Source organism: Cetorhinus maximus, chromosome 3 (genome assembly GCF_964194155.1).
Source record: "Cetorhinus maximus chromosome 3, sCetMax3.hap1.1, whole genome shotgun sequence".
Lineage (NCBI taxonomy): Eukaryota > Metazoa > Chordata > Chondrichthyes > Lamniformes > Cetorhinidae > Cetorhinus > Cetorhinus maximus.
The window spans coordinates 5494759-5513510 of record NC_135881.1 but is presented as its reverse complement, the minus strand read 5'-3'; the positions used below and the strand labels follow the sequence as shown (position 1 = coordinate 5513510).

General features: G+C 45.2%; 1 protein-coding gene across 1 annotated transcript in view; it reads left to right on the top strand.

Moving 5' to 3' along the window:
- Positions 1-18526, top strand: part of LOC144672487 (uncharacterized) — a 135300-nt gene extending 116774 nt beyond the window's left edge. The window contains exons 6-8 of the mRNA XM_078534334.1: positions 8588-8788; positions 17224-17450; positions 18024-18526. Of these exons, the coding sequence (XP_078390460.1) occupies positions 8588-8788; positions 17224-17420 (398 nt within the window). The 3' untranslated portion in view covers positions 17421-17450; positions 18024-18526. The remainder of the gene's footprint in view (positions 1-8587; positions 8789-17223; positions 17451-18023) is intronic.
- Positions 18527-18752: the final 226 nt, after the last annotated feature.

Genomic DNA, 18752 nt, shown 5'->3' with positions numbered 1-18752 from the left:
TACTTGGCCCGCCTCATTACTAAGAACCAGGCCCAACAGTGTGTCTTTTCTTGTTGGATTGGACACATACTGCTGTAGAAAATTTTCCTGAACACAATCTAGGAACTTATGCCCCTCTCTGCCCTTTACACTACCACTGTCCCAATCTACATTCGGGTAATTAAAGTCCCCCATTATATTTACTCTATAATGCTTGCATCTCTCTGCAATTTCCCTGCAGATTTGTTCTTCTACATCCTTCTCACTAGTTGGCAGTCTATAGACTACACCGAGCAATGTAATTACACCCTTTTTGTTGCTTAGCCAAATTGATTCTGTCCTTGAACCCTCTGGGACATCCTCTTTCTCCAGCACTGCAATGCTCTCCTTAACCAACACTGCCTCCCCTCCTCCTTTCCTTCCTTTCCTATCTTTTCTGAACGCCTCGTTCCCAGGAATATTTAACACCCAGTTCTGCTCTTCCTTGAGCCAGGTCTCTGTTATCGCCACAACATCATATTTCCACATGGCAATCTGCGCCTGTAAATCCTCAATATTATTTACTATATTCCGTGCATGCATAGTAACCCTTACTACTGTACTCCAACTCAATTGCAATAAAGGCCAACTTGCCTTTCTAATTGCTTGCCGTACCTGCATGCTAACTTCCTGCGTTTATTGAACAAGGAGACCCAAATCCCTCTGAATATCAACATTTCATAGTTTCTCACTATTTAAAAATTACGCTGTATTTCTATTCTTCCTAATAAAGTGAATAACCTCATATTACCCCGCACCACATGCCAACTTGCCGCTCCATCTGCCACCATCTTGCCCACTTACTTAATCTAATTATATCTCTTTGTAGACTCTTTAGTCAGGATTTTCCAGCCCTATCGAGGTGGGACCCACCACGAGAGATTCAGCTGCCCAGCCAAAAATCCATTAACATCAGTGGGACCGGATGATACTGGCAGTGGGCGAGGCTGGAAAATCCCACCCTTTATGCCCTCCTCACAGCTAACAATCCTATCTAGTTTTCTATTGTCAGCAAACCGCTATGCTCCCGCGCATCTACCCTCACGCCTTCTCCTCCCTCCCAGAAACATGATAGGGTCCCCCTTGTCCTCACTTATCACCCCACCAGCCTCCGCATTCAAAGGATCATCCTCCGCCATTTCCACCAATTCCAGCATGATGCCACCACCAAACACATCTTCCCCTCACCCCCCCTGGCAGCATTCCGTAGGGATCGTTCCCTCCGGGACACCCTGGTCCACTCCTCCATCACCCCCTACTCCTCAACCCCCACCTATGGCACCTCCCCATGCCCACGCAGAAGATGCAACACCTGCCCCTTCACTTCCTCTCTCCTCACCGTCCAAGGGCCCAAACACTCCTTTCAAGTGAAGCAGCATTTCACTTGCATTTCCCCTAACTTAGTCTACTGCATTCGTTGCTCCCAATGCGGTCTCCTCTACATTGGAGAGACCAAACGCAAACTGGGCGACCGCTTTGCAGAACACCTGCGGTCTGTCCGCAAGAAAGACTCAAACCTTCCTGTCGCTTGCCATTTTAACACTCCACCCTGCTCTCTTGCCCACATGTCTGTCCTTGGCTTGCTGCATTGTTCCAGTGAAGCCCAACGCAAACTGGAGGAACAGCACCTCATCTTCCGACTAGGCACTTTACAGCCTTCCGGGCTGAATATTGAATTCAACAACTTTAGATCTTAAACTCCCTCCCCCAATCCCCACCCCGTTTCCTCCCCCTCCCTTTTTTTTTCAATAATTTATATAGATTTTTCTTTTCCCACCTATTTCCATTATTTTTAAATCTACAACTAATACCTTGTCAATCTTTCCACCCCACCCCCACTAGAGCTGTACCTTGAGTGTCCTGCCATCCATTCTTAATTAGCACTTTTCTTAGATAATATCACCACCTTCAACACCTCTTTGATCCTTTTGTCTGTGACATATTTTGATTATCTGCTCCTATCACTGCTTGCTTGTCCCTACAAACACCTCACCCTCAACTTCTCTCCCCCCGCCCCCCACCTTAAACCAGCTTATATTTCGCCCCTCTCCTAACTATACTTCAGTTCTGTTGAAGGGTTGTGTGGACCCGAAACGTCGACTCTTTTCTTCTCCACCGATGCTGCCAGACCTGCTGAGTTTTTCCAGGTAATTCTGTTTTTGTTATGGCTATATTATATTCAGTAGCTTCATCATTAATATTGGTTGTAAATAGCTGAGGTCCTTGCACGCTGACCCTTGCGGCGCCCCACTAGAAACAACCTGCCAATCATGAAATTACCCATTCTATGTTTCTGTCCTTTAACCAGTCCTCTACCATGCTAATATATTACCCAGACCTCTACGGGCAGAATTTTACAATCCCCCTGCCAGTGAGTTTGCAGGCAGGGGTCCCGTAAAATTCCCCAGGTGGCCTTCGCACCATCCTCCTGCATGTCGTGCCAGTTGAGGCTCTTAATTGGCCGACTATTAGCTACTTAAGGCTCACTTCCCACTTGGCCTCAAAGTTGAGCCTGGTGGGAGGGGTTCTGGGGCCAGGCGGAGTTGGTTTCCTGGCAGGCCATCCTGCTCAGACCTCAGACAGGAAGGGGGTTGCCTCCCTCAAGGGCACCCTTTCCACTTTGGGTGCTCCTCCTAAGAACTGCCCTCCACCCTTTCCTCAGCCTCTCCAACAAGGCCGTGGCACTCCCCACCTCCCCCATGTCTCACCTCCCTTCCCGATGTGAGACACCCCGTATTTACTGGTCTTGGACTCTGGGGCTTAGAACCTCGGGGCTGCTTGTAGTTCCAGTCCTGGCCACTGCTGCCACTGGTGAAGCCGGGACTGTAGAGTTGCTGGCCAATCAGATTGGCTGGCAGCTCTCTGAGGTGTGACCTCCACCTGAGTGAGGGGTGGAAGTCCTGTCTGTAGCCAATCAACGCTCCATGGAATGCTAAGTTACTGCAGGGCTGCTGTGATTGGTGGGGTTATTAGGGGAGGCAGTGGCATAGTGGTAATGTCACTGGACCAGCAATCTAAAGGCCCAGGCTAATTGTCTGGGGATATGGACTCAAATACCATCACAGCAGCTGGTCGAATTCAAATTCAATTAATAAACCTGGAATTAAAAAATTAGTCTCGATAATAGTGAACATGAAACCATTGTCGTAAAAACCCATCTGGTTCACGAGTGTTCTTTAGGGAAGGAAATCTGCCGTCCTTACTAGTCTGGCCTACATGTGAGTCCAGATCCACTGCAATATGGCTGACTCTTAAACGCCCTCTGAAATGGCCTAGTAAGCCACTCAGTTGTATCAAAAACAGCTACAAAGCCTGAAAGGAATGAAATCGAATGGACTACATCAACCTAGGCACCAGAAACAGCAATAACACATCCAGCCCTGTCAACCTGCACAGTCCTCCTTACTAACATCTGGCGGCTTGTGCCAAAATTGGGAGAGCTGTTTCACAGACTAGTCAAGCCATAGTCTGACATAATCATACTCACGGAATCATATCTTACAGACAATGTCCCAGACATCACCAGGTCCAGAGTCCTCAACATCGACTCTAGAACCCATGAAGTCTCAAGGCATCAGATCAAAAGTAGGCAAGGAAACCTCCCGCTGATTACCATGTACTGCGCGCCCCTCAGCTGATGAATCAGTGCTCCTCCATGTTGAATGCCACTTCCACTTGTAGGAAGCACTGAGGGTGGCAAAGGCACAGAATGTACTCTGGGTGATGGACTTCAGTGTCAATCACCAAGAGTGGCTTGGGAGCACCACTACTGACCAAGCTGGCTGAGCCCTAAAGGGCATAGCTGCTGGACTAGGTCTGTGGCAGGTAGTGAGGGAACCAGCAAGAGTGAAGAACCTATTTGACCTCATCCTCACCAATCTATCTGTCTCATATGCATTTGTCCATGACAGTATTGGTAGCAGTGACCACCGTACAGTCCTTGTGGAGACAAAGTCTCATCTTCATATTGAGGATACCTTCCATCACGTTCGAACCATAGAAAAGTTACGGCGCAGTAAGGGTTCATTCAGCCCATCGTGTCTGTGCCGGCCAGAAAAAAAGAAACTAGCCGCTCATTTTCAATCCCACTTTCCAGCACCTCATCCATGGCCTTGCAGGTTACAGCACTTCGGATGCAGATCCAGGTATCTTTTAAATGAGTTGAGTGTTTCAGCCACCAAGTTAGGCAGTGAATCCCAGATGCCCACCACCCTCTGGGTGAAAAGGTTTTCCTCATGTCCCCTCTAATCCTTCTAATAATCACCTTAGATCTATGCCCTCTGATAATTAATCCCTCAACTAGGGGAAACAGGGCTTTCCTATCCACCCTATCCAGGCCCCTCATAATTAGGTCAATTAGGCCAACTCTTCAGCCTCCTCTGTTCTAAGGAAAACAACCCTAGCCCGTCCAATCATTCCTCAGGGCTGCAATTTTAAAGCTCAGGCAACATGCCTGTAAATCTCCTCTGTACTCTCTCCAGAGCAATCATGTCTTTCCTGTGTGGTTACCACCACTGTGCTAAATGGAATAGATTTCGAACAGATCTAACAACTCAAAACTGGGCATCTGTGAGGGCTGTGGGCCATCAGCAGCAGCAAAGTTGTATACAACCACAATCTGTAAACTCATCGCTCCGCAAATCTCCCACTCTACCATTTCCATAAATCAGGGGATCAACCCTGGTTCAATGAAGAGCGCAGGAGGGCATGCCAGCAGCAGTACCAGGTATACCTAAAAATGAGGTGTCAACCTGGTGAAGCTACAACACTGAACTACTTGCATGCCAGGCAGCATAAGCAGCATGCAATAAACAGAGCTAAGTGATCCCACAACCAACGGATCAGAGCTAAGCTCTGCACCCCTGCCACATCCAGTAATGAATGGTGTGGACAATTAAACAACTCACTGGAGGAGGAGGCTCCACAAATGACCCCATCCTCAATGATGGAGGAGCCCAGCACATCAGTGCAAAAGGCAAGGCTGAAGCGTTTGCAACATTCTTCAGGAAGAAGTGCTGAATGGATGATCCATCTCAGCCTCCTCCGGAGGTCCCCAGCATCACAGGTGCCAGTCTTCAGCCAATTTAATTCAGTCCATGTGATATCAAGAAAAAGCTGAAGACACAAGATACTGCAAAGGCCATGGGCCCTGACAATATTCCAGCAATAATTCTGAGGACTTGTGCACCCCTAGCCAAGCTGTTCCAGTATAGCTACAACACTGGCATCTATCTAGCAATAGAAAATTTGCTCAGGTATGTCCTGTATACAAAAAGGAGGACAAATCCAACCTGACCAATTACCACCAGTCAGAATACTCTTGATCATCGGCAAAGTGATGGAAGGTGTCGTCGACAGTGCAATCAAGTAGTACTTACTCACCAATAACCTGCTCACAGACACTCAGTTTGGGTTCCCCCAGGGCCAGTCATCTCCTGACCTCATTATAACCTTGGTTCAAACACAGACAAATTAACTGAACTCAAGAAGTGAGATGAGAGTGACGACCCTTGACATCAAGGCAGCATTTGACCGAGTGTGGCATCAAGGAACCCTAGCAAAACAGGAGTCAATGGGAATCAGGGGGAAAACTCTCCACTGGTTGAAATCATACCTAGCACAAAGGAAGGTGGTAGTGGTTGTCGGAGGTCATTCATCTCAGTCCCAAAGCATCACTGCAGGAGTTCCTCAGGGTAGTTCCTAGGCTCAACCATCTTCAGCTGCTTCATCAATGACCTTCCCTCAATCATAAGGTTAGAAGTGAGGATGTTCATTGATGATTGCACAATGTTCAGCACCATTCACAATTCCTCAGATACTGAAGCAGTCTGTGCCCACATGCAGCAAGACCTGGACAACATTCAGGCTTGGACTGATAAATGGCAAGTAACATTCATGCCGCAGAAGTACCAGGCAGTGAACATCTCCAACAAGTGAAAGTCCAACCATCTCCCCTTGGCATTCAATGACATTACCATCACTGAATCCCCCACTATCAACATCCTGGGGGGTTACCATTGACCAGAAACAGAATTGGGCCAGCCATAGAAATACTGTGGGTACAAGAGCAAGTCAGGCTAGGGATTCTGCAGAGAGTAACTCATCTCCTGACTCCCCAAAGCCTGTCCACCATCTACAAGGCACAAGTCAGGAGTGTGATGGAATATTCGCCACTTGCCTGGATGAGTGCAGCTCCAACAACACTTAAGAAGCTTGACACCATCCAGGACAAAGCAGCTCACTTGATTGGCACCCCATTCACCATCTTCAACATTCACTCCCTCCACCACCAACACTCAGTGGCAGCAGTATGTACCATCTACAAGATGCACTTCAACAGCACTTCCAAACAGGTGACCTCTACCACCTAGAAAGCAAAGGGCAGCAGATGCACGTGAACACCAGCACCTGCAAGTTTCCCCTCCAAGCCACACACCATCCGGAATTGGAACGATATCACTGTTCCTTCACTGTCGCTGGGTCGAGATTGTAGACCTCCCTCCTTAATTGTACTGTGGCAGTACCTACACAACATAGACTGCAGCAGTTCAAGAAGGCAGTTCACCACCAACTTCTCAAGGGCAATTAGGGATAGGCAATAAATGCTGGCCTAGTCAACAATGCCCACATCCCATGAAAGAATAAATAAAACGTCCATGACTTCCTATATGCCACAGGATGCACACTTTGCACATTTCTGAGTGGGGTTGGAGTCCTAAAGACAACTTCTTTCACATGAAGAGCTTGGATTATCCATTAACGCTTAGGAGGTGTGGACAGTAGAGTGGTGTCATTGCAGGAGAATGTCTGACCGATCTGTCAATATTATTTCCTCACATGGAGATAAACATTGCCACAGGCTGGTTGGACCCAATGGTACGTTTCCATGTTGTAACCTCTGTAATTAACATCTTCATTGTAACTAAGGCTGTGTACTCCTTCAAGTGAGATCCTCCTGTTGTTGGCCTCTAGATCACTCCAAAATTATTACTGTCAGGCTTACCTAGTCCTAGACCATTTTAGACAGCGAAGTTATTCAGTGCACGGCAAGTAACAACACAAAAGTGTATTGCAGTGCTCCTTTCAGATCAGTCAAGGTAAGAGAATCATCCCCTCTGTTCATAGTCCTCCCTATGAGAACTCTGATAAGTGAATGTGCCACTGTGATGGCACTAAGGAGTTGAGGCCGGTGTTCAAAGTGAAGTGATTACCCAGGAAAGCATCAGTCTGGTGATCCTGGTCACACATCACGAGGAAGTTCAAGGAACGGAGAGCTTTTCTACTAACTAACTGAACTGATCATGTATGCCACCACCATGGTGTCCTTTGCAAATCCATGTCTTGAATTTTACGCTTGGCGCAGGAGCCAATTGACATCCTGGGGGTGAAATCCGCTCCCGCCCTCCATCGGCTCCCGACAGCAATTTCACGCTGGCTGGCGAATTAGCTACTGGCCAGCGCGAAACACACTCAGTGGTGGGTGGGGTCGGTGGGGCGGTGGGGTGGTGGTGGAGGAAGAGTGGGCAGCAAGACAAGCGAGAGTGCGGGCAGGCAGTATCACACAAACTCCCTGAAGGCTGACAACTGCTGTGAAGATCCCTCAGGGAGCTGCAGAATTGTTGGAAGGATATCAGTAGACAAAAAATGCCCCAAACTATCTGTAATAACACAATGAACAACTGACAGCAATACTTATGACAAACATGTTCGGGCCTTTCATCCCACCCTGGATTGAGAATGGGGAAAGAAAATGGACGCTGCTGGGCTGATTGGCCTGTGTGCCAAGCATAAAAGCACACAGGCCATGTAAAATTTGGGACAATTGCTTGCTTAATGGGCTTAATTGCCCTTTTAATTGCCAGCGGATGTGCCTCCAACTCCCACACGTGCCCACCAACCATCATATGGTATGAGAACGCCGTGACATCGGGACATGTGCCCAACGTCTTCTCACATGATTTCACGCAAGTTCAGGCCATTCAAGCTCTGTAAAATTCTGGCCCATGGCATCCAATAGGGAACATCCATTAGCTGATGCACACAGGACTGGACTGAACCTTCTCATCAGTCTGCAGGAAAGAGGGGTCCAGAATGGAAAATGGCCTTGAAAGTCTCAGCGGTGTAAAGGTTAAAGGTGAAGGGGGCTGTGGAGGGTGGGGCACACATTTTGAGTGATGCTAAGAAACAAATTTCCTCTGTTGGTGAAAATCCAGAACAAGGTGAAGTAAATATGAACATTTCTGCTAGGCCATTCGGAAGTAAATCAGGGAGCGCAATTTCAGGTGTAGTATGGTGGAAGTCTGGAACTCGCACCCACAAAAAGGTTGTGGACGCTGAGATCAATTGGAGATTTCAAAACTGTGACCGAGAAATCAAGGAGTATCAAGGAATATGGATCAAAGACGGATAAATGGAGTTGAAATACAAATCAGCCAAGATTTAGTTGAATGGTGGAGCAGGCTTGAGCGGCTGAATGAACTAATGTCTGTTTTCCTACTCTCATTTTGAAATGTAACTTTCTGCAACTTGACCTATTGAGTGTCTTCCTGACATTGTGATTCTTTTGCAGATTTCAATGCAACGTTCTGCAGAGGGAAAGTAGATGGAAACTACGCTGACCCTATGAATCCCAGTATGTTCTACCAATGTAGCGGAGGAGCAGCTTTCCGCCAGGCATGCCAGACTGGTTTGCTTTACGATCCAATATCAAACGCTTGTGTCTGGCCATATAGCACCCCAACAACAGCACTGCCGCAGATAATTACCCAAGGTAACTGGGGGAAGGAGGGACTGGGGGTGGTGGGGAGTTGGTGGCAGGAGTTGCAAATGGGGAGGGGCATGGAGGTACAGAAAATGTTCAACGTTCTATCAACAAAACAATTCCTTTTCTGTAACGTAGTTATTGAATCATAGAAAAGTGCAGCACAGAAGGAAACCATTCGGCCCACTAAGTCTGTGCTGGCTCTTTCAAAGATTAATTCGGTTGTCCCATTTCTTCTGTTCTTTCCCCATATCCTTACAATTCTTTTTTTCCTTTAGGTATCCATCCAATTCCCTTTTAAAGTCTACTATTGAATCTACCCATCACCCTATCAGTTGGTGCCTTCCAAATCCACATCAATCTTTGCTTAAAAATGTTTTTCTTCCTGTCTCCTATGGTACTTTTGCCAATCAGCTTAAATCTGCATCCTTTGGTCATCAACCTTTCAGTCGTTGAAAATAGTTCTGCTTTATTTGCTCTATTTAAACACTTCTCCTCTTAGCCTTCTCTTGTTCTAAGGAGAACAACCTTAGCTTCTTCAGCCTATCCAAGCAACTGTAATCCCTCATCCCTGAACTATTCTGGTAAATTTCTTCAGTACCCAATTATTTTTAAAAGGTGAGAGACTAGTGAATATTGAGATTCAGAGGGACTTGGGTATCCTTGTACACAAATCACAGAATGTTAACATACATATAGGACAGCAATGAGGAAGGCAAAAGGAATGTTAGTCATTATTGCAAGGACATTGCAATAAGGCAATCTTGCTGGTGGGAGCCCTCCATCTCGTAAGATGATGGCTTGCGCCATGGTGGTCAACCCTGTTAAGCATTGCCTGGTGTGGCTCAGCAGCCCCACTCTGTTATAGCAGTCTCAGGAGCATTTGCTGCAGAGGAAGACATTGGCTGAGAAGGTGCACAATTCACTGACCTCTGTTTTCTCTGGACCCTCTGCTTGGCCAGCTGAGCTTTCCGTTTCTGCTCATCTCTTCCAAAGCCCGTCCAAACAGCCAGCTTCCAGAGGTCATGGCTGTCAGCGACTGTCTCCCAGTTGTCAGTGTCGACATCCGTCATCCTCATATCTCACCTGCAGGTGTCCTTGTAGTAGAGGTATGGACACCCAGGAGGTCATGATCTAGTGGTCAATTCATTGTCCAGAAGGTACGAAGGCTTGGCCATGATCAGCTGGCCACCAACCATCTGATGATGGCTGAGCCAGCGCTGATGTCATTGGCTTAGCAATGAGTGTATGCTGATGGAATGATCTCACTCCAGGACATCTGACTGGTGACCTTGTCCTGCCAAGAATGCTGAGGATATATCTGAGACAGCAATGGAAACTGTTCTCCTGCCTAACATATGTTATCCGGGTCTCACCACAGTAAAGGAGTGCACTGAGGACGCAGGCTTAGTAGGCTCACAGTTTGGTGTTCCCAGTCAGGCTGCTGTTGTTCCAGTTCAAAGGAGGAGGCATATAAAGTTGCCAAAAAATGTAGGAAACCTGAGGCTTGGAAACATTTTAAAATTCAGCAAGAGAAATTGGTAAGACGATCAAGGGAGCACAGACAGAATGAAGGAAATACTCAAGCACATGCCGGTGGGGTGGGTGGGGGGTGTTATGGTGGAGAGGATGGTAAATGCTGAGTTGCTCAAATCCCAGAGGGAAACTTGAAACAGCTGCCACAACTGGTTTTGCAATTTGTATTTTTATTTCGAGATGCGTGCCTTGAATTCAGTGATAATAAGTTCAAAACTAAATTAAACATTTATTAATAAAAGAAATGATTTTAAGCACATTCATAGGTCTACAAATTGCTACTATGAAAACTCCCAGCTCCCCTAATTAATCTAACTCCCAGCTATTCATAATCTATAGGCGACATTTTCTGGTCCTGCCTGTAGTCAAGATTTTCCGATCCTAGACTTTTGGCTGCCGTTCCAAATCCCGGCCTATATCAATGATTTGGATGTGGGGACCAAATGTTGTATTTCCAAGTTTGCTGATGACACAAAACTTGGTGGTAGTGTGAGTTGGGAAGAAGGGGCAAAGAAGCTTCAAGGAGATTTGAACAGACTAAGTGAATAGGTAAGAACATGGCAGATGGAATATAATCTGGAAAAATGTGAAATCTAACAAGCAGACGCAGCAAGCAGTTAGGAAGGCAAATGGTGTTTATTGCAAGGGGATTTGAGTATAGGAGTAAGGAAGTCTTGCTGCAGTTGCATTGAGCCTTGGTGAGACCACACCTGGAGTACTGTGTACAGTTTTGGTCTCCTTACCTAAGGAAGGGCCATAGAGGGAGTGTACAAAAGTTTACCAGAATAATCCCTTTGTCTTGTTGTCTTATGAGAAAAGATTGAGGAGACTGGGCCTGTACACCCTAGAGTTCAGAAGAATGAGAGGTGACCTCATTGAAGTGTACAGAATTCTTACAGGGCTCGACAGGGTAGATGCAGAAAAGATGTCTCCCCTGGTTGGCATGTCTAGAACCTGGGGACACCATCTCAGAATAAGGAGTTGGCCATTTAGGACAGAGATGAGGAGGAATTCCTTCAGTCAGAGGGTGGTGAATCTTTGGAATTCTCTACTCCAGAGGGCTATGGAGACAGTCATTGAGTATGTTCATAGCAGAGATTGATAGATTTCTAGATACCAATGACATCAAGGGATATGGGGTTAGTGTGGGAAGATGGCATTGAGCCATGATCTAGTTAAATTGCAGAGGAGGCTTGGGGGACGAATGGCTACTCCTGTGTTCCACTCTCTAACCCAGCCTGGACATAACACCTGCAACTTTTGCAACCAGCATCAAGTGACAGATTGTTGGTGATGGTGAGCCTAAATACGTGAAGCTATCAACATCCTCCAGCTTGACATTGCTGATAGGCTGTGTGGTATGGCAACATCCTGGACCAGGATATTGCTGATAGGCTGTGTGATATGGCAACATCCTGGACCAGGACATTGCTGATAGACTGTGTGATATGGCAACATCCTGGACCATGACATTTGTCTTTTTTTAATTTATTTATTCATTGGATGTGGGTGTGGGCATCACTGGCTAAGGCAGCATTTATTGCCCATCCTAATTGCCCTTGTGCAGGGGGCTTTTAAGAGTCAACCACATTGCTGTGGGTCTGGTGACCTGATGCCATGTAGGCCAGACCCAGGTAAGGATGACAGATTTCTTTCCCTAAAGGGCATTAGTGAGGGATTTTTTACAATGATTTCACGGTCATCATTAGGCTTTTAATTGCAGATTTTTTATTGAATTCAAATTCCACCATCTACCATGATGGGATTTTAACCCACATCCCCAGAGCATTACCCCAGGTTTCTGGATTACCAGTCCAATATCCACTACCACTACCACTACACCACTACCTCCCCATGAGATGCAGTGGAGTCAAACAGTTGGTGGAGTTCTGGCACCGAAACTCTTTGGGACATATTCTTCTCTTTGCAGATGTAATATGTCATCAGGTCATCATGAATTTAAAAAAACATCACAAAGAGTTCAATCATATAGGATTGATGAGATCACACCAGCAGTGCTGTGTACAACTTTGATCATCTTTCCTAAGGTAGGATACACAGCTTAGAGCAGGTGCAACAAAAGTTCACTAGATTGATTCTTGGGATGAGATGGCTATTTTATGAGGGAAGATTGAATAGAACAGGCCCTTATATTGCAGCTGTAGCATGTGGGAGCTGGTGGATAACTTTGGACCATGGCAACCACATCTGTGGTAAGTGTCTGCAGCTCAAGGAACCTCAGCTCTGAGCTGATGAGCTGGAGTTTGAGCTTCAGACATTATGAAGCTTCAGGGAGGGGGGAAAGTTACTTGGACACTTTGTTCCAGGAGGCACACACCCTTTAGGCTAGGTACTTCAGATTTGGTTATGATCAGGGACAGGAGGGCGTGACTGTGACAGAGGCAGGTACGGTGATCCAAACGGTAACAATGGAGGAGCCTCAGCTCTTTTAATTGTCCAACAGGTTCAAGGTTCTTGCAGCTTGTGTGGACGAGACCAGGAACTGCAGGGAGGATGAGCAAGCTGACCACAGCACAGTGGTACAGAGTTCGAGGACGGAGCAAATAGGAATGAGTGGTAGCAGGAACAGTATAGTTATGGAGATAGACACTGTTCTCTGCAGCTGAAAGCGTGAGTCCTGAAGGCTGTGTCGCCTCCCTGGCGCCAGGGTTAAGGACATCTCCTCATGACTGAAGAGGAACTTGGAGTGGAAGGGGAAGGCACCAGTTGTCATGGTCCACTTGGGTACCAACGACATAGGACTAAGAGGGAAGTTCATACGTTTATTTTCTGAACCTGTATTAATTGAAGTTATGAACTTAGCAACTCACGCCTTTGAGTTCAGCTTTAATGACAACACATATGCCCAAATAGATAGTGTTGCCATGGGATCCCCTCTAGGCCCAGCTCTCACTTACATTTTCGCCAGTTTCCACAAGAAACGCGTTTTTGATGGAATGATCCCAATCTCCTGCCCCTTGCATATTTCCAATACCTGGATAATATGTTTGCTATATTTGAATCTGTGTGCAAGAAATTCCTTACATACCTTAATGAGCTCCATCTGTGCTCAAATTCATCTTTGAAATGGAGCAGGATAACAGGTTCCCTTTCCTTGACGTGCTACCTGAGAAATCCGCCAATGGGTTCTCCACCACTGTTACTGCAAGCCTACCTTTACTGGTCAATATATCCATAGGGATTCCAACAGCTCCAAGCACTATAAGATTGGCCTTTTCAGCGATCTTGTAAATAGGGCCTGAGCCATTTGCTCACTGTGCAAGCTTGATACTGAAATGGGGCACGTCAAAGCAATCCTGCGAGATAATGGCTACCCCAGTCAGATCACTGCTACTCACATGCCTTATATTATAGAGAGGTTTATTATATGAAGGGATGCGACAACTATGGCACGCACAGGAAAAACTGGCAAATTTAATTATTGGTTGAATGTTCAGTATGAAGGCCAAGAGCAATGTCCATGGATTTGCAGAATGGTGTGAAAGAGTGCAAGTACTCATGGGTCCAGAAGTGGCGCGTTTCAGAAAACAGTCACATTTTGGAGAAAGACCTCCAATAGTGGAAGAAGACAATCTTTCATAGTAGTCCTGACAGGCATAAAACTGTGAGTTAGAGGCCAAAGCTTGAATAGATTACACAATTAAATAAAATCCAAAGAACAATCTCAAAATTGAACGAGCAGCAAAAGTCCTCGTGATTGTGAAATTTTTATGACTGTCAATGAGAGTAGCACAACAAAGGGAATTAGGTTGGAGTGAGTTTGCAGTTTATTCTGAGGTACCAAATAAGGGGCAACCTGCTTTGTCACATAAGTGGATTTCTACAGAAAATGTCCTTGCAGGTGGAACTTATAAGATTATGGCAAGACTAGTTGCTAGGGGTTTGCAAGAATAATTGGATGATGCAAATGTTAAAGTGGACTCTTCCACAGGCTGAAAAGTAATCTTGAAAACCTTATTAGCTTTTTTTGGGCCACTATTTCATGGGAGAGTGGATCAATCAATATAAAAGCCACATTTCTGAAGGGTGATACTTTTCAGAGACAAGTGTTTCCGAAACTACCCACCAAGAGTCAACAGATGCAGAAGGAAAACCATAGAAACTAAATAAATGTGCCTATGGCCTGAATGTTGATTCCGGAAACAAATTATCTCTAGATAATGCATACGTAAGTCTGCATTCTTAGGTGACCCAAAGAACATGAAACTTGTCAATTTTAGCTATACTTCATATGCTAATCTTCTAGTGCAGATGGTTTAATAATTTTTTTTGGATCAAAGTGGAAAATGCCCTTTAGCTTGGGAAGCTAATAAAATAAAAAAGGCTCTTAAAAGTGCTTTAGCTGCTGAAGCTGATTCTTGTGAAGGCAGTGGTTACGGAATTCTATTTGTCAAATATTTAATGTGAGATTATATTCGAGGCGTGTACTGAAGCTAGTATACCCATTGCATGTTACATAGCTAATTATTCATTTTGGGATAATGTACATGCCATGAAAAGTATGAGTGAGAAAAGATTACAGGTTGATTTTGCTGGATTGAAACAAGTGCTGGACAGAAAGATCTCTCAAATTAAGTGGGTGGTTGCAAGTCTTAAACTGATTGCTTTGCAAAATAGAATGCACATACAAATAAATAGTTTGGTGTCCTAAATAAGGGACATCTTGCAAAGTAATGCTTTGTACAGAATATTGAGCTTTTTGATTTAGTTTGAGACTTTGGTTGGACATATTGGGTGGGATTGTCCAGCCCCAACACTGATGGGCATCGTTGCGGACAGGACAGGAAGATTTGGAGAGACATTGACTTTTAATGGCTCTCCAAATTTTCCTGTCACAACTGTGACGATGTCTGCCACTGGTGGGACTGGAAGGTCCAAGCCATTGGGCAGAATCTTTCCATCGGTGAGCAGGGAGCGGGGCCCGCTCGCCGACGCGAAAATGACGCGGGATGACGTCGGGAGGAACTCCTGACATCATCCTGCCCCATTTAAATAGTCAGGAAGGCGGGCGGACAGCGCGATCAGCTGTCCTCCCGCCGACCTGTCAATGGCCAATTGAGGCCATTGACAGGATAATTAAGCCAATTAAAGGCCCTGCCTGTCCAACCTTAAGGCTGGCGGGCAGGCCAGGAGCCCCAGCGGGCTTCTGATAATACACGAAACCTCATCCACCGGCGGGATGAGGTTTCATGTCTGGTTTAAAAAAGTTTAATAAAGTTTTTGTGATATTTATGAACATGTCCCATCTCGTGTGACATTGTCACATGAGGGGAACATGTTAATAATTTTTTTATTATTCCCTTTTTGAAGTTTGTAACACTGTCAGTGATCTCCCTGAGCCAGCACTTAGTCTCAGGGAGATGTGCGCTCTTTCGCGCGCATGCATGAAAGAGCACACTCTGACAGATGGGGAATCCCTCTCTCCCCCCACCCCCGCACAGGAAGCGCATAGCACTTCCCGTTGGGCGGCCCGCTGGGTGGGCCTTAATTGGCCCGCCCACTTAAAATGGCGGCAGGACCCGTTTCGGCGGTGGCGATTGGCTGCCCGCCCACGGCCGAGCCGGTGGGGCCCACCCGCCCATCAAGGGCAAAACTCTGCCCATTAAGTCTAAATTTTATTTAGAGAGAAGAGAATCTGCTCATTGTATATTAATTGTGTTTAATCATATGCAGGTGTTGGGAATTAAGTGGTCATTGTGTTCGGAGGTGTATCCTTGTAATGTTAATTCTGAAAATAAATAAAATGTGCAAAAATTGGCTCCAGTTCTATCTTTCATCATCTGACTTCCTTGAATAGAACATATATCTTTGTGAAGTTGTAACTATTTTCCTCATTGCTTCCTACACTTCCAAATTTTAGGTTATCTGATATTGTGTCCCTGTACCCCGGTTCCAAATCATTGATGTATATCAAAAGCAGTAGCAGTCCTGGTATTGAACCTTGAGAAACTCTTCTGTATACCTCTGTCCACACTGAAAAACAGCCATTCACCACAACCCTCTGTTTAATTCCTAATCAATAACAACAAAACTGGTAATGAAACTGCAGATAGTAAGAAAACCACAGCTAATCTGAATTCTGCCATTTCAATTTGCTATTTAATTTTTAAAAAATTCATTCACGGGATGTGGGCATCACTGGCTGGGCCAGAATTTATTGCCCGTCCCTAGTTGGGAATTGACTACTTTTGCTTTATTTCTCACTTCTACCCACCTCCCTTCCTCTCTAAACCACTGCGTGCTGCAACATGGCTCTGAGTAATGGCACTGACATCTAGATCGGGCATCATGTAATTGATTGACAGAACATCTGTACCCTTTGACAATCGATGCTAATGCCTGTCCCCCACTCATTGGAGGATGAATGGTTGACTCCATAGGGGAGCATAACAAGAAATAAAGTAATGGATTTAAAAAAGAAGCTGTTTAGAATGGCTGGCCGCATTTTACGGCCAAGTTCCCACTGCAACAAGGCTGTAAAATTCCGGCTCTGAAGAGGGAATGAGATTTTTCTTTTTACACTGTGAGTTGTCATGATCTGAAAGGTCCTGCTGAAAGAACGATGGAGGCAGATTCAATGCGAAGTTTAAAAAGGGAATCGGAAAAAAAATTGTAAATCTATGGGGAATGGGCAAGGGAAATGGGATTAGTTGTGCAGGTCTTTCTAAGAGCAGGTACAGGCACGATGAACTCCTGCTGTTCAAATTCAATGATTTGCTTCTTTATTAGTTTAATATCAAATTCTCCAACTTTCTAAATTTGTCTGGGAATGTAGAACAATGAGGATCTAATTTCTGATCATTTAGCTTTCCTGAGGTAAATGCAAGTGTACTGGCTTTGTTCAGGTGTTTTCTCTGTATGTTTGTGATGTTGTGATTCTCTTGTAGGGTCCACCAAGTCCGCCACCATTAGGAAACCAAACCTCTGCTGTGGGAAAGATGATGGGTTATATCCAAACCCAAATGATAAGTCTAGCTTTCTCCAGTGCGCGTCAGAAATAACCTTCTATATGCCATGCCCTCCAGTTCTGGTTTTCAACCCACAAAAGAAAGTGTGTGACCGGCCAACTAGTGGCTCCAAGTAGCAGTGGCATGGAATACCTTGGTCCTCCAGCGTAAGTTCATTGATTTTAATGGCCAATTTTTGAATGTCATGTTTCTTCACTAATTAAACTGTTACATGCATTATTTTTTTATTTGGTTGGGATTAGTCAGTAAAGACAGTCCTGGGTTTGAAACTGCAATCCGGAGCTCTCAATCAGTAAATGAGACCCATAGCATAAGCAATGCTGCATCTAATATTTAATCTGTGCTAAGTTGAGCTCACTAGTGCGTGAGTGAGAAGGTTGGGTTCAAGTTGCACTTCAGAAAATTGACCTCAAAATCTATGCTGACACTCAGTTCATTACTGAGGGAACTCTGTACTGTTGGAGGTGGTCTTTTAGATGAAAAGTTAAAACAAGGACCCATTTTCCTTCTCGGGTGGTTGTACAGGCCCCAAATGTGGGGTCAGGTGCTGGAATGGAGGCAAAATAATCACTCTTTGAGATGGAGGAAAAATTCCTAGAAAATAAATGGGATTTGTAGTGTAGGAGGAGAAAACAAAGTTGGGAATAGGCGGTATACATAGGCCAGGTGTTTCATGGGTTTTCTGTCTGTAGATTGCTGATATTGTGCTTGTCTTTTAGGGCTCAGCGTCATGACTTCAATTTTCTACAGTCGGAAATAGCCTAACCCTGACTATCTTCTGCTAGAGCTCATTAAGGATGTCACTGTTAGTATGAAAACTCCAGCTCTTATAGGATCCTCCATTAGGGATGGGAGTCTTTGATAAGACTCATGAACTTATCTTCTTGAACCTTCTATTCCGAAGTTGTGATTAACCAGTTCACTCCATGTCTAATTGGGTCTGACTTTGGGATCTCGGTGTCATGCATCTGTAAATCTAATCTAAATCTCTGTATCAATTACGTTACAATAGAGGGTGTGCAATGGGAAGGTTAAGCTGGCACATCTTCCTAATTTAGTGGATTTCAGATCTATAAATAACCCTTCTTTTGGGGAATTATTGCTGTAGCCCCATGTGCCATGTTTTGAGCAACTGTAATGCAGCTGAAATCGGGTCTGATTATTGAAGATACGTCTGTGATTGTAAACTGATTAATATGAAAGCGATGTTCAAATAAAGGATCAGTGATTGATTTGCATGGTGTAATGTGCTTCATTTCAACTTAATAGCCTAGAAATTGAACCACATAGCGTCCATTTTATCAGGCTCCCAGCATCATGCTGCTTTCATGGGGTTGGCAGATTTCTTAGATACCCTTGCATAAAAGCAAAAAACTGTGGATGCTGGAAATCCAAAACAAAAACAGAAATAGAAATACCTGGAAAAACTCAGCAGGTCTGGCAGCATC